Here is a 24,324-nt window from a genome sequence, read left to right on the forward strand (position 1 = left end):
TGGACTTACCCTGCGATGACAATGAAGAAGTCCAGGCGGTTCCACGTGTCTCCCAGGTAGCATTTCTTCCCAAAAATGCCCAGCGCGATCATTTTGACGATCATTTCCACAGCAAAGAAGGCAAAGATGAAATCGTCGAAGCTCTACAAAAGAAAGGAAGGGAAGAGAGATGCTCCTGCTTGCTTGCACCAGGGAGGGAATTAAGAGACCCGGGTCCAACAAGGTCTCCTCGTGCACCACCAAGAGCCAAATCCCTGGGCAGAGGCTGCTTTGAGAGCAGCTTTGTGTCCTCCCCCAACCCAAGCAGCCCAACAGCACCCACAGTGCCAGGATAAAGGGACAAGCGTATTTTGGGCTCTGCTTTCACTGTATACTATACAGATGTACACTCTACATGTGGTTAACCCCTCCCAAGCACTCCAGTCAAGGCTTGGCTACGCTGGGGCTGGCACAGCCTCACAGGGGCCTTGCCTGATGACACTGCGTGTTCGCACCCGAACACCAAAATCGGCATTTATGAAGTGCTGATGGGACAGCCAGCACAGCAGGGCCATCCTGGGACACAACTCCACCTCTTCAGCTTGGCCCTTCCCGCTCCACGTGAACCCAAGGCTGCTGTTCAGCTCCCAGCAGTGTCGGGGCCGTACCTGGAGGATCCTGCAGCGCGGCGAGTCGCAGGCGATGTCCTCGCAGGGGTGGAACATGCCCAGCGTCACACAGTTGAGCAGGATCACCAGCATGCTGACCCTCTCGAACCACCTGCACGGCACCCGTCAAGGAGGCAACAGACCCAGAGGAGCACCCACAAGCAGCCACCGCTGAATCAGAAGGTTCCTCCTGGTTTCTAAGGCCAGGAGCACGCCAGCTTCCCTAGGCTGGGCTTTACCTGGTTCTGCACGTTGAGATGCCTGCACGGCAAAGCAACAGCGTGTTCTCCCCACGCTGACGTCGGTGGCTACAGCTAATGGGAAAACCACGGTAAAGTGCAAGTTGCACAGCAAGAGTGCAGAGTGCTGCTGTGATGGATTAAAAAATTAAATTAAATGAACGATATCAACTTTTAGAAGAAACTAAAGAACCCCACACCGTTAATTTCCTCTCCTGGCATTTTACGAAAAAGCACTTTAACAACATTACAATTTCTATTAACCATGTCACAGCTTACCCCAGGGGCATTTCCCTAAAGCCACTGCTTGAACTTTCATTCCCAGTCCAAATTAAGACTGCCAAAACCGTTAATGAACTGCTTAAAAGCCTTAAAGTCTGTGAGGGCCAGCAGAGCCCATTCCCTACCCTGTCTGCTGCCTCTTGGAGCAATTTTAAAGAGCTGAGCTGCTGGGACAGATGTTAAATGGTGTTACTTTTGGGGCAGAATAAAGTGCTGCAATACATCCCCATAGGGATGTGTTCAAATCCAGTACCCAATTCCTGTGTCCTTCTAGGGAGGGCATTTCCAGACAGCTCCTGGCTGCCTGGGACACAGAGATGGAAAATCCAAGATCTGGTTCAATGTGGTGCTGGGGTTATCTTCCAGTCTAGGATGGAAAACACCTCGTCAACTGCCAGAACCCACAGACGGCAGGGCCATGTTCCTTCCTGGGTGCCAGCAGCAGCTTCCAGGCTTTAGGAAAATAAGCCTGGCCCTTGTCAGACAAGAGTTTTCACTGCAACACGGTAGCGGGTGGTGTTTGGGAGCCCGTGCTGTAGCGTTATCCCACTGGGGAAGAAGAAGGTGAGGATGAATCAGCAGGTGCCTCCTCACCGGGCACAGGGGGCTGGAGCTGGCAGCTCCTGCCACCCATCCTGGGCGGATTCCTGGGAAATCACATGGGGCTGAGTCACGGTTTGGTCCTTGGCAATCTGGATCTTTTAATCAGAAGGAATGTTTACAAGATATCAGGATAGACATTCCAACTGTCAGGTTGGGGCTATGGGCTGGAATACTTAGCCCAAATATAGTCCTGTGGGGGCAGGTATGGAGGGTAGTCAGAGAAGGGGGCAGCAGCTGCAGGGGATCCAGAGGGTTCCCCAGTCTGGGGGACTGGGAATGATCCCTCAGCAGGACCAGCCACGTCCAGGGCTCTGCCAGCAAGGAACTGCAAAGCCCTTGAGAACCCAAAGAATTAAAAATCACCCTGTAAGATCCCAAACAGGTGTCAGGAGTGTGTTCCTGCACAGGCTGTGCAGCAGAGAAGAGAGGAGGCTCAGGAGCAGCCAGGTTGGTTGGCTCAAAACTTGCAAAGACAGACAGATACTTCCCCAGACAGGTAAAGCTTCATGTAAATTCTTTCATGGCAGTGGACAAGACCCTGCACTGGGCCTGGCTCTCCCTCATGTGCTCTATCCCTGCTCATCCCATGGGCAGCTGCTGGTGCTGGTTGGGGACTGCAAACTCCTGAGCGAGCTGAGATGGGCACACAACCATGATGGACATCAGCTTGGAGTGATTCTCATCTCACCTCCTCACTCTCCAAGACCCAGCACAGCCCTAACACCCACCCAACGCAGCCAAGCTCACCACAGCCCTGTGTCTGGCGCAGAGGGCTGGGCAGGGGTTGCAATGGGAGAAAGAGCACAGGATGGCAGCCTCCCTGTCCTCCTCTGGCACGGCACAGACTGCAAAGCCTTGGGTGCCCCTTGATGCTCATTAGCGTGCTGGCACTGGCACCAGTGACTGATTGCAAACAGAGGGGAGCCAGGAAAGCACAGCCCCTGAGACACAACAAATCACCACCACACGGGCACCAGGTGCAGCCAGGAGGGAGATGTGGGGACCAGCGCCAGATCTGTACCCCCAGAGGGTCCCCGTGGTGCAGGCAGGCAGCCAGCAGATCCCACCTGCCCAAACACACACTGCCCCAGGCCAGCACCCCCACCTTGGCACAGGCATGGACCCCCCCTCTGCTGCCAACCCTGGCAACGGTGAATGTCCCCCCATCCCGTCCCGTCCCATCTCCTCCAGCTCTGTCTGTGCCCCCATCTCAGGGCTGGTCCCTGCCCTCCCCAGCTCCCCTTGCAGGAACAAACATCCGCAGGCAGGAAAACAGCCTGGGGAAGGAGGGGGACCGAGGGAGAGGGAGGGGGGCCGTTATTTGCTGATGGCAGGTTTTTTTCCCCAGCTTTAACCACAGACCCACTTATCAGAATATCACTCCCTCAAGCACACGCATTTCAGTCCAGTATAACACTTCACCCTGATTAAATATTCCCGGGACAAGGGACCCCGGCGGTGCTGAGGGCAGTATGTTAATGTGCAGCTGATAGATCAGAAGGTTGGAGAGTGTTATTTTATTTTTTTGCCCTCTCTCTTTTTTTTTTTTTTCTTTCCAGCTGAATGAAACTTCAAGCTCTTTCTTCTGCTAATGGGATTTTCAGAGGCACACAAAGTGCTGCTGGCTATGGCTTTGTACCGACCCTCCTTTGAGCTGAGAGGCTGACAAAGGGAAACTCTTCAATTAGCAAAAGCAGAAGGTGCTTTTTTGAACGCCTCTCACTGCTGCAGTGTGGGCAGGGAAGGGGCAAAGGGTGCTTTGGGAAGCACCAGAGACAGTGCTGGTCCCTGGCCAGCAGCTCAGGTGAGGAGGATGAGGCAAACGCTCGAGGAGAGGGGCAGTGGTGGCACTGCTACCACCCCGATGCTGAGCTGAGTCCACAGCCCTCGTTGCATGGGATAAATATTCACTAGGAGCTCCCTCCTCACACCAAGCAGGGCTGATGTCTATAAGTAATTAATAATGGGGTTTATGAGCACACATCAGGTGATCACCCCATCCACTCCATCCCACAGGTGCCAGAGAATCCCTGCCTTTCCAGGTCACCTGCTCGCCCTGGCACATTCTTAAAAATCCACAATTTTTACCCTCAACCCAGTCAAGGCAGGCAGCCAAAATGCTCAGAGATTCTTTTCAACTAAAAAAATCTGTTTCTGCCACACAAAAATACACAGTAACACTTCTGTTTTAACCTGGCTCTTAAAATTCGTAAGATAAAGAGCACACACACAGACACACAAAATTAACATCTCCAAAATCACTCACTTTTTACAAACAGGAGCCCTTGCACAGAGCAAGAGCCCTCAACCCCTTCCCACCACCAGTGATCCCCATGCCACCTGCCTGCACTCCGCAGCACCTGACCTTTCATAATTAAGAGGCAAGAGCCCCAAATTCAATTAGCCAGTATTACCCAGCCTAACATAATTAAAAGAGAGAGAGATTGCATTACACTCACTGTGATTTGGTTGCAGAAGTTTGGATCAAATTCACCAGCAAGTGAATTAAATCGGGAGCTGTTGCTCGAGGGCAGCGGCACCCAAGAGGACAGCAGGGGTGATGCTCGGTCCATCCGCATCCCAGGCTCTCTCTGACAAACACAGACACTGCTCCTGGTGGGCTCTTTGGCTTGGGGATGGGGAGAGCAGGCACTCCTGTGCTGCAGCATCACCTCACCCCAGAGATGGGGGTCCCTTCCCCTGGGGGGCTGAGCACCAGACCAGTGACAGAGCCAGGTACGGAGGGGAGCGTTTGGTGATGCTCCACAGGGACACACACTCTTCCACGGGATTAATAGTTATTTCTTCCCTTGATGCTCTGCTACCCCCAGGAAACTCCCACCACTCCCCCTGTCCTCCTTCCCTGCATCTCTCCCTCTCCTCCTGCTCTCCCTATACAGCTCCAGCACAGCCGTGGCTCCAAGGCAATGTGCTGCCACCCTGACATCACTGGGAGATGGGGTGGGACCCCCCCAAAAGCAGAGCCAGCATGATGGGAGCAGAGCTCTGCAGGCAAGGGGGGATAGGATACAGCACCAGGGGCCACAGGCTTGTGTCCTGCAATGAAACTCAACCAAAGGAATGCATCAAAATGCCAGAATCTGGCCAGGTGAAACTGGGCTCTGCTATGCTGCCTGTTTTTTGGGGCAAGGAGTGATCGTTCATACTCGGGAATCATGGATGTAGCCAGGACCAAGTTCCCCATCACCACCCACAGCCATCACTTTTGTATCAGGCGAAGCCTTCGCTTGCTGGGACAGCGGCTGGGATTTGACAAATGTGTGGAAAGCGCTGGCAAGGCCTGGAAATTTTTGTGCAAATGTGATGTGAAAATTGGGTTGAAATGACAGCCTTCCCCTGCAGTGTCACCAAGTCCCACCAGCTTAGGAGTGACACCGGGATAAGCTGCAGACGTTAATGAGAGCGGAGTTTTAGGCTTCATTCATATCATCAATTCCAGAAATAGCCCCTTTGACAGGAGCATAATGGCACTTCCAGGGTCTGGCCTTTGGGAGGGGTGGGAGGAGGCAGGGACTAAAATCCTAAAACATTAATTTAGGCCGTTTGCAAGGGAAGTTAAAAGTCCTTAGAATTAATCTGCCTCACAGATGGAAATAATAACCCCTTCCCAGCTTCATCTCTGATTCCATAAGGCCAACAGGAAAATGCTCTTCATATCATGCCCAGTTAAAGGTTATAGGATTCCCATCACAACCCCAGACATTAAATTTGATTTATATTTTTCCTATCATATTCCTTCAAAAGCTAGACCAGCCCACGTTCTTTGCTTTCAGTATTTGCAGGAAGCATTCGTGTCTCTGTGGATGCAGCATGCCAGAGGTGCTCTCAGAGCATCTCTACCCAGTGAATCCACTTCCCTCTCCTGCAGCCGAGCGCTGGCAGGGATCTGCCTGCACTATCATTCTGACATGGTCTCTACCTCAGGGCTTTGCCCTTCCAGATGCTTTTCCAGGCCTGGTACCTCCCCTCCCTCCAGGGAACGCGAGTGCAGGGAAGATGCGGCAGGTAAACAGCCCTTCCCGCAGCATCCCGGCGCCACACCAGCAGGAAAACTGCTTTTTTCCTGGCAGGATGGATACCCTGCTGCGGGCACGGCAGCCCCAGCACGCTCATCCCACACGTGTGACGGAGCGCGCGCGCCTCCTGCCCCGCGGTCCACAGGGATTTGTGCCAGGCGAGTCCCATCGCCAGGGCATTCCTGGAAAGCAAAGCCGGGAGAGGCTCCCCCAGTGGGGCTGCACAAAGGGGTTTAAAAATTCAAGCACCGCTCAGACAGCATTTCCACCGCGTGCCCAACGCCTGCCCCATCCCAGGTCACCGCAGCTGGCAGCCTGAGGACACGCTGCCAGGAGCTGGCATGACCCCACTGAACCTGGCACATCCCCATCAGCAGGCTCTGAGCCGGAAAAAAGCCAGGCAGGAGCATCCCTGGCTCGTCACTGCTCTGCAGCTCTTTGAAACCGCTCCCCTCCCTGCGCAGACAGACCCAGGAGGTTATTTTAATTCATGCAGCTTCACAATTAAACCTGGGAAACCAAAACAGGGAGATTATTCATGGCAGTGTTTTTGGAAATGTCATCTCTAATTCATTTTGTCTTGCAGATGTTCAAGGGGGTGCACTGGCGGCTGCTCCCCTCTGCCACGAAACGCTGCACTCTGCTCCCATCCCAGTGGGACTGCGGGGTCCCCAGCGACTCCATAATGGTGACTGTAAAGCCCAGAACTCGAGGGAAAAAAAAGGGATTTCAGGGTGTAATCATCTTATCATTCTTCTACCGAAGACTTAAAAACCGCACTGTCAGCTGCAGGCAGAGATGCTCTTCTCTGCCTCTGAGATGCAGTTGCCTCCTAAGGGAGAGGTAGGATTTGCTCGGCAGCGCGGAGGAGCCCTGCTCATCCACCCAGGTGATGAAGCAAAGAATGATGCTATAATTAGAGGGGATGAAGACTGATAAAAAAAGTTTTTTTGTCAAAAAAACACCCAAAAACACCCAAACCCCACACCAAAATCTGACCAGATTCTTATTCGCCTTACTTGCAGTTTTGGAATTGTTTCCTTGTAACCTTTTAGATTTCTACTTTAAGGTGGTTTTTCTTCTAGCAACCAAAAGGGTTTAAAATCTTATTGCTTAAGAGAGAAAAAAATGAAGATAAAAAAAAAAAATCCTACAAGCTGAGTGACTTGCATAATCTCCAAACTTCAGGAGCTGGAGCTTTTAAGAAAAGCTCTACATATAGCTTGCAATTAACTCCTGAGCTGGGAGGGCTTGGCTGCTGGCAGCCCAGCCCTGGGACCAGCATCTGCAAGGATGGGTGCTTTAATAAAATAAAATTAAATATGATAAAAAAAACAAAATAAAATAATAAAATGTCCAAGAAAAGCACTTCAGGCTGAATTTATTCTGGCTTCTCATCCCAGTCCTTCCCTCTTCCTCACCCCTGTTGTGGCATCAAGAGTGGGTGCCTAAAGAATAGCCCAAAATGGGCTGGTGCAAAGGGGTCAGTGCATGGCCCCAGCCCTGGGCCAGCAGGATGGGTTAGGTGGAAACCCCACAGGTCTGGAGCTCACCAGCTATTTAAGCAACTGGTGAAATATGTCCATGTGCTGGGACCCCAACTCTCACTGCCCTGCATTTTCAGCAGGGGAGAGCAGAGGAGAAGCAGGTGAAGCCTCACTCACTCAGAACAAGCCCTGCAGAAGCCCAAACTCCCTTTCCAACAGTTTAGCACCTTCTGCTGACATTTGGGTGGCTCAGGGATGGCCTCTGCTCCCACTCACCCCACCAGAACGAGGCTACAGAGGTGGGACGGTGTCCCCATCCTCCTCCTGGACCTGGCTTTCCCAGCTCAGCCTCTGCACCAGCCATCACCTCCCGTGACAGAGCCAGGGGATGGGCTCCCTCCCAGCAGCTCACACATGGCATTAACGCAGACATCATGAGCAGTAAAATCCTTCCTAATGGCCAACTCCTCCGCAGGGGGACACCGGTTACCAGTTAAAATACTCTCAGTACACCAAAGCTGTTGCTGGGGCTTGATAACTTATTTAAGAGACCTTTTCTCCCACCATGCCTTACAACTGCACAGTGGATGAACACTTAACCACCAAATATTTATACTTTTTAAACTCACTCACTGTAAATTGTCCCTTAATAGCATCTGCCCTTAAAGCTCAGCAGTGCCAGATGCTCATCAGGACATATTCAGAACGCCCAGCAGTGCCACCCTCTCATGATGCACAATCCCAGCCACTCTCCAGGACAGAGGAAGACCCACAGAGACCCAGGAAAACACAGATGCATCTTCCCCTGCTGCTCACACAGAACGGCACCTCACACAGAGCTGCCAGAGACACCTCTCCCTCACTGAGACACTTGGGATACTATTAAGTTTCTACTGTACCTGACTTGCCTGCTGCAACACTCAAGACAAAACCTGTTATGCAAGGCTGCCTAAACAAGTTGCAGTGAAATCTTTGTAACATCCTACACCGACACATAGTTGGGATATGTCACATATTTGTCTTATTTTGTTCCTTCTTTGTCCTTTTTTTAGTCTCCTTCTACTTTTTCCCCCTTGGAAGTACGCTGGTTCCCATGGAAACAGTGATGTTATGGGTATGGACAGAGCTCCAGTGACGTCCACAAGTTCAGTATAAAAGCGGATTTATGTAACAGTTGGTGAAATGAAGGAACTGAAGGGATGGCTCTACATGGCCACACATGTGGCACTGGGGCTGCCGTGCCAAGAATGTTGTGCTGGTCAGGTGAGCCCACACTGGATTGGGAAAGAATGACAGGGCAGAGAGGAGGAGTTCCCAGACTTACAAGGAAGATGGATCAGGATAAAATTTGCCCTAAGCATACATATTTATATATATATATATAAATATACATAAAATTTTTATCTATGTTTATTTATTTATATTTCAATAGTAATATATTTCCTTGGAGAACTTCCCTTACTCTCCGCTCCTGGAACCGAGGGTAAATGGGGTCCAGGGCACCAACCCTGGAAATAGAAACCCTCCTCCCTGCACTCACTGGGAGCTGCAGGAGCACAGCCTGGTCCTCACCGCTGCCCCAACCCCAGAAGACATCCAGGATGGAGGCACTGGCTCCATCGCCAGGAAAGGAGATCCCCTCTGAGCCAAACCTCCCCAAAGGGGGAAGGGAAATATCTGCAGGAGGCTTCAAAGCCTGAGCAAAGCAGGCACATTTCCTCTTTTTCACAAACCTGTGATTTAAATCCCTTCCTAGGGCAGCGCACAGATGGAGGGGATGTCTCTCCTCCTCCTCCTCCTCCTCCACCATCAGTCCCCAAGGAAGAAGCCCGAACAGCTTCCAAAATGAGGCACTGCCATGCCCAGAGACGTGCCACCTTGAACCCCCGCTTCCCACAGAGGTTTGGCTGGCAGGCACCATGCTGCACAGAGCCAAAACCCCCAAAAATCAATGTATTAATAAAGCTGGGAAGCGACAGGCTGATTACAGCCCCGCTGCATCCCAGGGACGTGCTGGGGAGAACAAGCCTGTGCTAATTATCCTGGCAGCTCCTCCGCTTCCCTTACGATGCCTGACAAGCTCACTCTTTGCTCCCACCACTGCTGGGTTAACCCTCCTTGGCCAGGAAAACTCTGTGCCCATCTCTGCAGAGCCAAAATATTCCCTGTGAGGATGAGCACCCTGCCTGGCACAGGTAAAACAAGCTCTTTGCCCCCCTCCAAAGCCCTCTCCCCTGAGGACCACTCTCTCCTCCCCAGCCACATCCCACTGGATGCAGCCCCTCAAGTCCCCCAAACTCCCTCCTAGGCTCAAACCCAATCTCAGCCTATTAAATATACATGAAGTGGGTGCATGAAAGATTCATCCAGGGCAGGGGATGTCAGCAGAAGCAGCAGGAGTGCAGGAGACAGGACAGCTCTGCAGGGTCAAACACCACTGCTGATGATTAATCCAGTGCATCCCTAATCACCTGCATGAGCAGGGACAGGATAGAACCAAATGAGGACCACAAAACCTGGTGAACACAGGGAAAGACAGCAATTACAGCCCATCCCCATGTTCCCTGCAGCAATCCCAGCTGGAGCTCAGGCAAAGGAGAGGGAATTCCCTCTGCTGAATGAGGGCCAGGGGAAACCTCGGAGGAAGAGCTGTTGGTGAGGAGCTGGGCTGAGAGCAAGCTAAACAAACAGCTCCATCTCCATCCCAGATGCACGACCTATTTCTACCCCTCTGCCCTCCACTCAGCGCATTCCCATCCATCCGCAGACACCGGGCAAGGGATGATCACAGGAGGGATTTGACAGACAGGGAAATCAGGGCACAGAGCGATGCACTGGAGGGAACTCTGTGGCATGGCACAGCCCTCACCAGCAGACTCCGCACTGCCAGACCCACAGAGCCATTACCAAGACCTCCCGAAAGGCGAGCAGGCATGAGGGCATTCCAAAGCACCCTTTCATCCACCCTCTTCCACCAGGCAGGGAAATATCTACCACATCGAGACAAACACCTTCCAAGGCCTCCAGAGAAGCTCAGACTCCGGGTTTTGCCCATCCTCACTCTCCAAACAGGCAGCACAGGGCTTGGGGGAGTCTCCACATGGGGGAGATGCCAGTGCAAGTCTTGGCTCCACTGGCTCCAAGACGAGCGGAAAGCACTCGGCTCCCAGCCACATCTGCTGCAGCTGCGTTCCCAGCCCAGTGTTTTGATTGCAGAAGGGTACAAGCTCAAAGTCCCTAAGGAAACCTGGCCAAGTCTTGCAAAAAGCTCAGAGGACAAATCCAAGGACAAACCCTGCATCATTTTAACCCTATGGAACAAGCCAGGACAGAAGGGTTGGAGGGACCGGGATCACTGCTTTGGAAGGGTCCAAATGGCTTGACACCAGTTAAAGTAGAGACGGGAGACAGACCCCCTGTCCCCACAACTTCTCCCTTCCCTTCAGTCCTGCCACTGTCCTGCCCTGACCTGGGGACACCAGCCAGGGGCGTTCCCAGGCGTTTCTCAGGATAATGCCTGTGTTGCTGTGATAGAAAAGGTAAGTGAGGCGAGTCTCCTTTGGGGAAACCCTTCCCCAGGATCCATTCCTGATCACCAGAGAACTGAGCCCTTTCCACTTAATGGTTTGCATTAGCCAATGCTGGGTATAACTTTTCATTCAAAGCTTTACTGGAGAAATACAGCTTTGGGGGCAACTCAAACTACCCACCAATTTTTGCACATGTTTTCTTACCTGACTTCAAGCTGGGGGGCAAAAAATATTAAAGAAATTATGTTTACAAAGTCTGAATATGGTGGTGATTTTCCACCTGGCCTGCTAAACCATTTCACTTAGAAACTGAGCCAATGTTTCCTTTCTTTAAAAAAAAAATCAATATAAAATACAATATTTTGTTGGAGGTTAAGTACTAATTAGACTGGAACTGTCTTACACACTTCAGATTTTGAAGTCTACGATCGATAAAAATAAGAAAAATAGTGGTTTTCAGTGAAATCAACACAGAGCCTTCAGAGCAGGGATGAGTGGCAAGAAGGTCACTGTGCGGGTGGGGAACTGGAGGTCAAGACCATCTCGACCTGCTGCCTTTTTCCCTGTATGGAAGAGGCTGCAGCCAGTTCGTGACTGCATCGGGGAGACGCTGGTGAGCCTGACTCAGTTCTTGAGGTGTCTACAAGGAACGTTCGTCTGCATGAACAGAAACATCTTGACGCCACGTCAAAATACCGCAGTGACTAAAATCCATCACAGGCACAGGGCTTATGTGGAACGACTGGGTGCAGCAAGCTGCTCTCCCCGGGGCTGAGCTGGTGTGGGCACAGGGAGATGGAGTAGGTTTGGGGGGCTCAGCAGGGCCTGCTCCCAGCACCTGCCCATGAGTTTGGCCTAATTGATCCCTGCAGGCAAACCCATGGCCAGGAATTCATGGATTACCATCTTGCTGGCACAGCAGGAAGGAGGTGGCAGAGGAAGGAAGAAGCAGGAAGATGGAGCACAGTATGGAAGCCGAGCTCTGCTGTGGAACTTGCATGGACAAGTAGGAGATGCCACCAAAATACCTCCCCAGTCTCACCCACACAGCTGCAGCCCAGCCTTAAATGGGGCAAGACTAGCTTAAAAGCAGGACTTGCCCCACATGCCCCAGCCCAAACCCTGCTCTGCACTCAGATGTGATGCCCTACACGTGCCACATCCCACTACCTGCTGCCACTGCAAAGACAGACAGGGAGGCAAGGCGTACAGACCCAAGAAGCAGGCAGGGGCTCCACTGTGGGGTTTGCATGATGGAAGTTAGATGAAATATCTCAAGTCCTAGAAAAGATGACAAAAAAACCCCAAAACCTAAGGTGCATCCTATGGATTCTGTTTGCAGGGATGGCAAACGCCCTGGTTTTCCTTCCCCAGGTGAGTGCAAGAGGAAGTGAAGGTGAGAATGGTGGTGCCACTGCAGGAATGCCAGGGGACCTGCATCCCACGTTGCCAGCCACTCAACCAGAGAGGAGCACAACCACATCCTCTACCCTTCTGCCTACCTGGGCACCCTGCTTGCTGCTGGAGGTAACCCAGGTTTGTGCTCCACATGATCCTGGCACTCCCAGGGGAAACAGACCAGTCCAGCCTTCCCTCCAGGAGAGGAAAGCCAAAGAGGAGGGGGAGGCATGGCTGGCAGCAAGGGCAGCTTCCCACCTTGCCATCAGGCAGGATGCAGGCAGCGATCCAGGGCTTCCCGGGGGTTTGGGGCATCGCACCGGTTTGGTGCTTTCAGCTTCATGACAGAGTGTTGACATCTCCTTGCGAAGATGGGAAGTGGGAGCAGACAGGGAGTGGGGTGAGCACAGGGCTGGCTGCCTGGGATGGCAGGAAAGGGGACAAGAGGGGACACGGCACTGAGGATGCTCATCCTGCTCCCAGCATTTGAAGATCCTTCTGTGTATCCCAAGGTGCAGCTAACCCAGCAAGAGGGCTTTTCTTCCCAAGGATCAGGTAGACAAGCTTGACAGGGTGCAGGGTATGAACTCACGTGGGGTAGCACCCACAGGGCAGGAGATTCCCAGGGGGAACCACCCACAGTGCCACTGGCAAGGATCACGCCAGTGCCCTCCCGCTGGCATGACCCAAGTGGGAATTTATTAAACCCAAAACACCCCATTTAATTGAAGCATCAGGCTTCAACAGCAGCTGACAATAGCCAGGAAGCTCAGAAAGAGGATAGCACGTCATCTGTGATGCCTTGGAGAGACTCTGGCAGCAACAAAGGACTGACTCTGACCCGTGTGGCTCCTCCTGTGCCGGCAGCACCGACAGCGTGGTGTCACCTCCATGAAGGGAGACAGAGACTCGGCCACTGCTGTCTTCTAGAGCCTGTCACCTGTGTCATAACCTGGCATTTAAAATGCATTTATTCCATTCATTCAGTCAGTCCTGCAGAATAAGCCCTGGAGGATTCTGGGCACCCATTGTCTCAGGAGCTGCTGGTCAGAGGGAAATAAGGCAAGGAGACCTCAGCAGCTGCAGGGGCTCCATTTCCCCATCCCTTTCTCATCTCCTCTTTGCTGAGATGGCTGTGAATGAAGTTGGTTTGAGCACAATTGGGTGGAAATTGTCACTCCAGGGGTCTGTGTCCTGCTGCTAGCCCTGCCAAGGGACTGGGCACCTTCAGTGCAGATGACCTGACCCTCCCCATCAGTGACTGCTGGGCTGGGACAGAGGTGGGAAACATTCTTGCCACTCAGCCCCCTGTAAGAAGCAATCCATCCTTTCCTCTCCAAAACCTTTACTAGACTCTGCTCCTGCAGCTGGATCTGACCCCGCACACCGCTGTGTCCTGGTACAGCCCCAGGCTGCTCTGGAAAAGCCTCACTCAGGGCATTTGGTCACTTCAGGAGCCTTAAACCAAATGATTTCTGATGCTTCTGATCTCCCCAAAAGCTTCATGAAAAATGCACCGAACTCCCCAGGTTCCCAACCTCCTGCACATCACCCCGAGCCTCGCTCACTTCAGCTTAGGTAAAGCAACAAGGACAACCTTTGGTATTCCAAAATACCCTTGGAGCAGTTCAGTGCCAGCCCATTCAATTGCCTCCTCGCTCACAGAGCCCAAGGCTGTGGAGCTCAGTGGGGACCAACCCACAACCAGCTTAAAAGTCCCAGAGAGTCCTGATATTCGGCCACCCCCACCCAAGCATATAATTGTGGGATCAAGGTGCAAAATTCTGCTCCAACTACCTACAAGGCTTAGCAGGCAGGAGAGAGGGCACAGTACAAAGCCAGCCCTTTGGTTTGGCACACCAGAAACACAGTGGGCATTCCAAACTCCAGGTCTGGGCTCAAATCTTGGATTTTTTTTTTTTTTTAATTTTTTTTTACTTTTTGCCCCCCTCTCTGCATGTGACTCACCCTTAGGTAGCATCTCCAGCCAGCACACTCCTGATGAGCTGCTACTGATTTACTCCATGTGCGGACAATCTTATTGGGGAATAAGGGTGCCTTGTTCCCGCTCCAGGATTCGCGTGTCTCCGCACATGGAGTTAATTAAGACAGAGCTCCGGGTATAGGCAAGCCCTCACCAAACCCCAGCACCTACCAAAGGCACGCAGATCACCACAGCCCATCCCCAGCACCTTCCACAGCCTCCACCCCAGACTATGTGTGATGCTTAGTAGGTGCAAAAGACGTGTTGAGGTTGGGGCCCCAGCCCCAGGGAAGGACCCTGAACCCCTACACTGCTCCCCCAGCCCGGACACAAACATGGACCCGCCCAAAATCTTTCAAAGGGTAGCTCCTCCCAGCCAGCAAGCACCGCGCTCCGGCAGGAGGCTGTAATGGGAGCAAAGCGCTTTAAAATTTAATGTGGAACAAAAGAATTTCCACAAAATAAAAATTGCAGTTTCTTTTCCATTAATAAGATATTAGAGGCCTCACTAAAGAGGCTGCAGGCTCCAGCTCCTGCCCTTCGCTGTCCTGTCTCCCTCTCCATCACAGCCTCACCATCCCCTCCTGCTCCCTGTGCCCTTCTCACTCCTGCTCTCTGTGGTGAAAACTTTCCGAAATGGCTGAGAAAGCTCAAACTTCCCCATCTCAGGCAACTGCTGGTACCTCTCTCTGATCCTGTGTGATTTCATCATTTGCTCTTCTAATGCAAAATGGATGTTCTAATTCTAACTAATAAAGTGAAAAGCAACAAGGAAGCCGAAAATAAAGCCATCAAGCATGGGACCGATGCGTGTTTGTCTCCTTTCTAATTCCATTATTGCTCTGAAACAAGCTCTAGATATTACTGCTTCCTCATTAACAGCTGCTCCGGTTTCCCTCTGAACCCCCGAGACTGGACCCTAATGAATTTTGCAGCAAGAAGAAGGGTTTTTTAACCACAACAACAGCAACGTGGACAGAAACTCCGATTAGAGCATCTCATCGTGCTAATATTTATCTTTCCTCTGAGCCTGCAAGGAGACAAGATATTTTGGCTGAGGAGAGGCGATACTGAGGCATGTGCATGCATGGAGCCGAGCGGGACATGGATGCTTTCAGGCACTCACCATCCATTTACACCTCATAAAATTCTCATTGCCTTTGCCTGGAACAAGCGCAGTGACCGCACCAACCCTTATTAAAAGTGCCAGAATATTCCGCAGGGGGTGCCGAAGTGCCGCTGCCCCGGCACAGCATGGGTCCAGGGATGCTCGGGAGGGAGGCACGTCCTTGCAACCAGGAGTATCAAATGCTTCATTTTATGGTGTAGGAGAGTTGGGGGAGATTTTGATCTCCTCTGCAACGCTGCAAGGTGCAACCAAATCGATTCCTTCAGGACTCTGTCCTTCCTTGTGTCCCTGTACCGGGCAGCACTCTCAGAAAGTCCCCACTCTTTTTACTGAGTGCTGAGAGAAACAACCCTGGCCATTATCAGGGATTATTTTCATGCAGGACAGCCTAGGGAAACCTCTCCAGCACCCAGTTCCTTTCTTCAGCAGAAGCACCCTGTGGGTGCTGAGGGAAACACAGAGCCCTTGCAGTCAGGGGCTGCAAGGTCTCCCTGCTGCATCTCCATCTCTGCCGTACAAGGAAGGGACACAGCATTTCATTTCTCCACAAGCACCCTGTACTGAGGGGCTGGGGGCTCCCATCACCCCCCCCAGCTATTCCCAGTCCCGTGCCTGCTCCGACACTCCTGTCTTTGGCTGTGAACAGTCGCTCCGACCGCGCTCAAAATGCTCCGGGGACAGCGAGCGCTGCCAGCAAATACATTAGCGAGAGCAAAGCAGCTGGGGGGGAAGGAGATCGGCTTTGTGCATCTTGCCAGGCTGCTTTTCTCCTGCCTTCCCTCTCGGCAACTGTAAATAAGGAGAACTGAGCCGGATTAGAGGTTACTGTCCCGATCAAGGGTACTTCTGTGCGTCCTAATTCATTTTCCCCTGATCTGGTCTTTCCCAACCCATCTGTGCCACAGCCACAGTTCCTACTGCCCTTAGTGCCAGCAGGCCAGGAGGTGCATTTCAGACACTGAGGAGACATCTCTAAATGATGAGAGAGAGAAAGCAGGTGGATTTCCCACAAGAGCAGCCACCCGTGAGCAGTTCCCCACTGAGTATCAAGAGGGCCAGGCAGCCCAGCTGGCAATGCCCACGGTCCTGCAGCACGAAGGATCTTGTCCAGACTGAACAAAATGGGGAGGAAATAAAAAAATCAGGCACAGGGCCATTGGGCAGCAAGTAGAAAGCAAAATGCCAAAGCCTGGGTGCCTTGTCCCTGCCAGCGCTGCTGGGTGCCCAGACCCTGTTCCTGCTGGGGGCAAAAATTGCCCCTGCTTGGTGGGTCCCCTGGCTCTGCCAGTGCCACGTGCAATCAGGTAGGAATCTGCATGCTGCCAGCACCAGCACTGACCAGAGGAGCTGAATTTGTGCTTCACACATCCATCACCCTATGAGCTCCATCCCGAAACAATGCAGATTTGGGATAGACAAATCTCAGGGACACCTTCTGGAAACACCCAGCCCAGCTATCCCTCTTCAGAGGGAGGTGATTTTGCAGGAGGACAAGCCAGGCACAAAACCAAAATAAAGCAAGCAGTGGCATGCAAATGAGAAGATGGAGGTGCCACGGCTAGGACCAGCCCTTTGTCACAGGAATTATTTGCAATTCTCACTCATCAGACAGACCCTGATCACAAAAGGTTGGTGTTGTAGACACGTAATTAAATTATAATTTGTTCTTGCACAGAGAGAGGTGCACAAGTGACCTCAGGCCTTTTCAAGGATGCAAACCACAAAGACAGGTATTTTGTCCTCTCCTCACATGATGAGGAGAGGACAAAATTACCTTGCTGGCATCTCCCCACTGATCCTCTCTGCCTCTGCAACACAAGCTCTGGGGCTCAGGGAAGCATCTTCCCAGCCTGGGTAGGCATTTTGGAAACAGGTCACGCTTCCTGGCATGACCCACCAGCCCCCATCTGTCCCCAGGTTCAACTTGTTCAGCTTTAGGATCCCAGCTAAGCCCACCGAATTCAAAGCTGCACTTCTGCAAGCATCTCACCGCTCATTCCTGGTGAGATTGACCCTGGAGACCCGGCAGACTGCTCGGCTGAGCAGGAGAGATAGCATTTTCCTTTCAAGGGATTTGGGTTTCTATTTGGGCAGCAGGAGCAGCCTGGGGCAGCAGCAGGACGGGAGCTGAGAGCAGCAGCCTCAGCCTCACCATCACTGCAGAGGTGGGAGATGGTCCGTGCACTGCTGAAAGCACCCGAGGAGCTGTACACAGGTGCTTCACTTAGCTCATTTTCCTCTTTTCCTTCACCTCCTGCACTATTTATTACGAAACAAATTTCAGAGATTGAGGTGTGACAACAGAGCTGAAAAACCTGGATCTGATTTTGCTTCCCAGGCTTGGAGGGATCCAGCCCCTGTCTCCCAACACCACCAAGGGCACTGAACTCACTGGGCCACAACACGGCTGCCCCAAACAAAAACCCCTTATTTTTCTCTTAAGTTCAAAGAAATTCAGACAAATTCCTCCTCATTAGCATCATCTGATCCTAGATCTGAGCAAGGCTCGCAGTGGTAGTGCCAAATTAGGGGAAGAAGGCTCCCTCTCCAGACCCAGGCCACCTTTGCAGACCTACAGAGCCTGACTTGTTCCAGGTTTTACCCCCGAGACTTGACCAGCAGTCTATTAAAATCAGGTCATTTATTTAGGTACTTAGATCTGGACTTCAAATAGCTAAAATTAGCCAGGAAAGTTGCACTTTTCTGGCTTTCTCATCCCATGCCTCAGTTTCTAAAACCAGGGAAGAGAAGAACAATTATTTCTCTCCAACCTTTTCGAAAGCACTTGGAGATCTTCGGATGACAGTGCGATTTGGTGCAGACGTATTCATTATTCTTCCCCTCCATGGAGCAGTGTTAAATCTTTCTCCATATAAAGTCATTTTCTAAATTAGGTAAAGACGGTGAGTTTTGCGCTGAGCACATGTGGATATTTTTATAAAATGTTTAAAACTTCTTGTCTGACTTTTCCTTCCCTTGAAGGACAACGTACCAAATTAAACCCTTCTATGACCCCGTTTCATTTCACCCTCCAGGAGTTCTCAGCAAGACTTTGCCAAAAAGTAACATTAGCAAGTTCTCTTCATCACAGATCACCATGGCAAAGTTTGGGCTCACGTGCTGCTTGGGCTTAGTGGGAAGAGAGAGGCCAGGGATTCTCTGGGACAGCCCCCAAAGGGTTTAACACATCGCTTTTGCTACCCAGAACCAGACAGGCGAGTCCACACGAATCCCACAGGAACTGCTGTCACAGACGGAGCCTCCAGCTCATCTCCAATTTCCATCCCTGCCTCATTTCACTCAGCTAGAAATGCTGCCAAAGCAGCTGTGTGGCCAGCAGCTCCACTCCCCAAAATGTGCAGCCATGGTGGAATAACTGGTGGTGGGTCCCAGGTTGCTCCCCAGGTGGGCAGCACTGGGTGCCCCCACACCTTACCTGGGTTCAGGCCTCGGGACAAACCCCCTCCCGCAGAGGATGTGACCCCAAGGTTAACCCCTGAAGGTCCCTCCTAAAGAGGGTAGGTTTTTCTGTGAAAAGGGGGTTATATTGCTGGTAGTGATGTGGAGATTGGATAGATCAGCCCTTTCCATCTAGTTCTCCACCAGGAAATGCAACCCCTGTGGGGAACCCAGGCTGGCGTCATGCTTCCCAGCTCTGAGGCACATGTGCAAGGGGAGACCGGCTCCCTACACGGCTCTGCATCAGGAAAACAAGATCCAGTCAGGTCCAAGGAGATGAACCAAAAGCCATGAGGACAGAAATGAGAAGGGGGAAGTGGCACCGGACTGACCAGGAAAATATTCCTGCCAAGTGCTCACCATCACCCACTGGCTTCAGCGGAGCTGCAGAGCTGCAACCTGACACACAGCTGGGTCCCAAGCCCAGACAGCAAACACAGGAAAGGTCACCCCTGCTCAGCCCAGCAAGCTCAAGCAAAACCGCCACTATGTCAACAGGGAAAAGGTTTGAGGAAGGTTTGGTGTTCTGACCGTAGTGGGCTGGAAGGGGGGGTCACAGGGGACACTGCATCACCAAACAGCTCTGGGTTTTGGATGGCAAACCACTGCTTTGGCTCTCCCTGCACAAGGATGCTGTGCCAGGAACAAGCAGGGCAGAGCTCAGGGGAGCATCCAGCTCCCACCCTACATCCTGCCTGTGAGTGGGAGCAAGAGGAGCTGGGAACAGCACAGAAAACCCCCAGGGACGTTTGAAGGGGCTCTGGCTGCTGGGAGCAGGGCAGCCATCGGCTCAAGATGTGCCTGGCTGGTGACACAGATGCCAAGGAGCAGGGGGTGCGAATGCCTCTGACCCCTGGCAGGGGAACAAACAGCTGCAATAACAATGAAAGTGATCGGGTGGGATGCACAGGAGCTGTGACCGCACACTCCCCCTGCCCTGCAGCCACCAGGACCCCTGAGCAGAGCCCCACTCTGCCTTGTTCCGCTCACCCCTGCACCACCACTTGGCACAGCACAGTTTTTGGGGCTTCCCACGGTGCCCTTACTCCCTCTGGGAATAGAGACAATTCCTGCAGACACAAAACAGAACTCAGCACACTGGGAGGAAGAGACTGCAGACCCCCGAGGGACACAGCATGGGACATAAGATGACCAGCACTAGCCCTGGCATCCAAATACCAAAGTAAAAGTTTCTTATCCTCCAAAACAACTTCCTGAGCTTAAATTTCTGCTATTTTTAACCCCACTGCTGCATTATAAATATCCATCGGGTCCGGTGCTTGCCTCCCAAGCCAGACGCTGCGGGTTCCTGCTCCAGCTGGGGCAAACTTTATGGCTTTACTTTTCCAAGAGCTGATCCAAAACCTTGGAAGAGAGCCCGAGAACGGCCTGACCTGCAGGGAGAGGCCGAGGGAACCGGAGCTGCCCTGTGGAGCTGTGGGGTCAGGAGGTGCTGGGACCATCCCTAGCAGGAGGGGAATGGGTCACTGGGAATTATCTGTGTGTGGGTGGGAGAGCAGGGATGTTTCCCAGGAAAGCTGGGCTTCCCGAGTGGAGGGCATCCCAAAAAAACATCCCAATGCACTTATGTGCGCAACTTGGCTCTCCTCACCCAAATTTACCACCATTTCAGGTGCCAGGTTGCCAGCACCCCATCAGCCACCCAGCTCCCTGGGGATGGAGCCGACACACAGCAGAGTGGGTGCAGACAGGCTCTGGACTTTTGTGGGTCTCCATGTCACTGTCACAGCCCCAAGCAGGGCTCCTCTGGGTCAGCATGGCACAGGGGGAAACCCAGGGGCTGGGCACCAGCCTGCTGAGCAGGGGGGATGAGGTGAACATGACACCTGGGACAGTCCCACCAACTCCAGGGGACATGCAAAGAGACGGCGACTTCCCCAGCTTCTGCTAGCAGGGAGGGACAGGCAAGGGCTGCTCAGCCCTTTGCTACAGCCTCTCCCAGTCCAGTACCCACAACTGGGGACAAGCAGAGCCCCCAGGGCACAGGCAGGTCAGGCACAGAGGGGCACTGGCTCCCACCACCATCTTCCTATTCCCTATTTGTGCAGCAAAGGTCCTTCCAGCATCCTGGGCAGTTGTTCTCACAGTCTGCAAGGAGGAGATTAAAACCTCCCTGTTTGGCAGGCATGACCAGTAAAGGAATAATAAAATTAAAAAAAAATAATAAAAAGGAAAAAATTAAAAGAAAAAACAAAAACAAGGGAAAAAAAAAATCTAGCTGCTCCAAGGCATGAAGTCAGTCCAGCTCCCAGCACATCCCCACGGCACTGCAGTTGCATCCCTCCCAGTCCAGGGGGTCCCCACACAGGCAGGCTGGAGGAGAGGCAGACTTTTTGTTAGCAGCTCAGAAACTTTTTCTAGTGGAAGGTTCCCCAAAGTGCCGGGAATTTCGGCCCCGAGCTGTTTACTTTCTATATTTTTACAGATTTCACTTGTGGCTCAGAGGAATTCAGGCACAATTAGAGCCGCTGCCATTCACTCGCCCAAGCTCAGCATGGCAACCGAGACCCACTGCCCTGGGAAAACACCTGCCCTAAAACCCAGCAAGGACAAAGGGCTCTGCTCTGCACCTCTTCCTCACAAAGGCTGATGGCCTAGGCCAAGGAAATGCTTGGGGGAAACAGGTTCCCAACTGCCAATCCAGGACATGCGTCTCTCAGATCCATCCTGGCAGAGGGAACAACCTCCATTCCTTCCAGATGCTTCCTTGAAGTGGGAAGATGTGGGTCAGAAAAGGTGCCGTTGAACAACAATCCCCTTCCATATCCCATCCTCCTCCAGCTTTTCCTTCCCTGACACAAGGTCATTGTGCCCCATGCCAGGGAAGCAGCCCAGCCACCTCACTCCCTGCTTTCATGGGGTTTTCCCCTCCTCTGACACCTTTCCTTTCCACACTCCCTGTCCCAGGGATGTCTTTGGAGGTGACAGGACAGCTTGCTCTTCCCACAGAACAGGGGAGGCTGCTTTTCTCTACAGAAACCTGTGCTTTCAGCAGGGATTTTGGACAGACTCCAACCTGAGGACTGGGATGCAGCATCCTCCTGGGTTATTGCTTCTGCTGGACCCCCAGCTCAGCCTGCAGTCCCCACCTGCATACCCAGACTGTGATGTGACTCTGCCCTGCAGTACAGTTCAAAATAACTCGGGGGGTAAGTTCTGAAACCCTTCACTGCCAAGACATTGTACCCAAATGGGGCCAAGTGCAGGTTTAGAGAGCGCTCGCTCTGGAGAAGAGCAGCTCCAGCTATTCCCTGCCCCATCCCACAGCACTGGGAATGGGACAGCAGCAACCACTACCAAACCCAGGCAGGGAAAGCCAGAGACAAGCACACACTTCATCCCCTCTGCCCGCTCTCCCCTTGCTTCCCACGGGATCCTCTTGGCTGCGGGAACAGCAGCGGTGAGAAAAATCACTGACTGGCGGTGGAAAACAAATCACAAATCCGAGAAAACTGCAGCTGCTCGTGGCAAAGCCCCGGTTCTCAGAGCAGCATCCCACCCCATCGGGGGTCAGCCACCCCCGGAGCAAGCTACGTGCCCAAATCAAAGGCAGGCGCAATCAGAGGGATCCAAGTAACACACGCAAAACAGGCGATTTGCAAATAAACAGACCAAGGCAGCGGAAACGGCAAGGGAAGGAATGCTCTCTGCTTTCAGAAGGTTGGGATGTGCTGGTGGGCAGCCCGAGGAAGGAATGCAGTGACGTCCCTTCAGCTAATAAATTAGCGACATGAATAATTCAGGGTGAATTATTCGCCTGGTTTTTCATGCCCGTGAGGAGGTGCTGAGCGCGCAGCCCAGTGAGGAACGGACCAGGCAGGAAACAGGGACCCCAGTGGGAGACAAGGGACCCAGGCGAGGCATTTGCTGCCAGTGCTTCCAGGCAGAGCTTATATTTGGGCACTTTTCACTCTGGTGATGGAGTGAATGGAGGAACAACAGATGGAGATGTCATGCCAGGAGATGTGCCGAGTGCTGGGGACCACACACGTGTTCTCACGACGGGTGACAGCTGAGGACACGGCAGTGGGCAGAGCACTCTGCCTCTGCCCCTGAACCCCTGCTCTCCCACTGCTTGGCTCTGCTCCTCCAAAAGTGGGGCCAATCATGTTGGTGACACACAAGCACGTGGAATCAGATTCACTGTGTGTCCTCCAAGGCACCCTGCAGACCTTAACTCCTGGCCTTGCATATTCATGGGAAGGAGCAGGGACTCAGGGTCTCACGTACCCCATCAGCTCACTATCTGCCCTCTCCTGGGGCAACCTATCACCCTGCAGCTCATCGCTTTTAGTGCTCCCTCAAACCAGAGCCACCCCACCTGGGAGCAAACAACAAAGCCCAACACTGCAGCTACAGAAGCAGGATGCTGTGCTCCACGTGCAGTGAAATTCCCCTGAAATTCCCCCACAGTCCCACACCTGAATCAGGGAGAACCTTGAGCATGTGTCGAGAGCTGTGGGGAACATGCAGGAAGCACATCCACCACCAGCCTTCCCGTGCCCCCACTCCCAGCCCAGCGCCAACCCAGCCCCCTCGGGTTTCTTTCTCTCTTTAACAAGCTGTCGCTCCCAGGGAGTGGTTTCCTAGGCAGTGACATGACCCTGGCTCCCCTGAGAGGCAGGGCCAGTGCTAGGATTCATTCTCAGGGTTATAAAACCTCGCAGCTGCCCCCAGGCTGGGTTTTCCCTCCATGGGGCCATGCTGGGAATCCGGGAGTGAGGGGCAGGAGCTCCCCCCATCAGGGCCCAGCATCCCCATGAACCTTTCCCCCCAGTGCTGATGGAGAGGAAGAAGGAGATGAGGATGTCCCATGCCTCCACTAAAGCTGCTGAGGGACAAGTGATCATGGCAGAGGCTGTCCCAGCTCCATGGGTGCTGGCAGGAGGAGGAGAGTCACAAAGCCACTGCAAAATGCAGAGAGGGGATGGCATAGGGACAAGCTGCAAAGTCCCCAGCGAGGGTGCAAAGGCCACACAATACCTTTGCCCCACCGTTACTGAAACCCAGAGTGGTGCCCTTGGCCAGTCATGGACAGACCACGAGCCCACTCCCTGGTTTTTTGTGTTAGAAGCCAGCAAGACATTAAAATCCAAACCCAAAGCGGCAGCTCCATGCTCAGGGACACGCTGGGCAGGGCAGGGATGCTTCAAGACTGAGCCAGGACCAGCTCTGGCCTGCACCTTCAAACAACTCAACCACCACCAAGAGCCTGCGGAAAACCCTGCGTGGGGACCAGGGCAAGGTGACCCCTGAGGAGCCTGTCCCTCTGCAGCGGGATACAGCAGGGAAGATGCTCAGAGGAGGAGAGTGGGGGGCCAGCAGGCAACGCTGCCGCACAGCGCCGTAAACAACCCGGCTTTACGAGGCCCCGGGGAGGCTGTTACGTTACCAAAGCCCCATTCGTCCAGGGAAATAGCAGGTGCTGAGGAACAGTGGCTGCCAAGATACAGTATTTATATACGTGTATTTGTATTTTAAGAAGCAAAATACAAAAATTGTCTGCGT

The 24,324-nt window shown here is 52.8% G+C and overlaps 1 protein-coding gene across 19 annotated transcripts in view; it reads right to left on the reverse strand.

Moving 5' to 3' along the window:
• CACNA1G (calcium voltage-gated channel subunit alpha1 G) overlaps positions 1-24,324 on the reverse strand; it is a 144,854-nt gene that overhangs the window by 99,560 nt on the left and 20,970 nt on the right. For all 19 annotated transcript variants that reach the window (XM_050318936.1, XM_050318935.1, XM_050318918.1 and 16 more), the window contains exons 2-3: positions 648-759; positions 10-143 (exon numbers count right to left, since the gene is read on the reverse strand). In XM_050318936.1, the coding sequence (XP_050174893.1) occupies positions 10-143; positions 648-759 (246 nt within the window). The remainder of the gene's footprint in view (positions 1-9; positions 144-647; positions 760-24,324) is intronic.

The sequence above is a fragment of the Myiozetetes cayanensis genome, unplaced genomic scaffold (assembly GCF_022539395.1).
Source record: "Myiozetetes cayanensis isolate MyiCay16 unplaced genomic scaffold, myiCay2020 scf22, whole genome shotgun sequence".
In the NCBI taxonomy this organism is placed as follows: domain Eukaryota; kingdom Metazoa; phylum Chordata; class Aves; order Passeriformes; family Tyrannidae; genus Myiozetetes; species Myiozetetes cayanensis.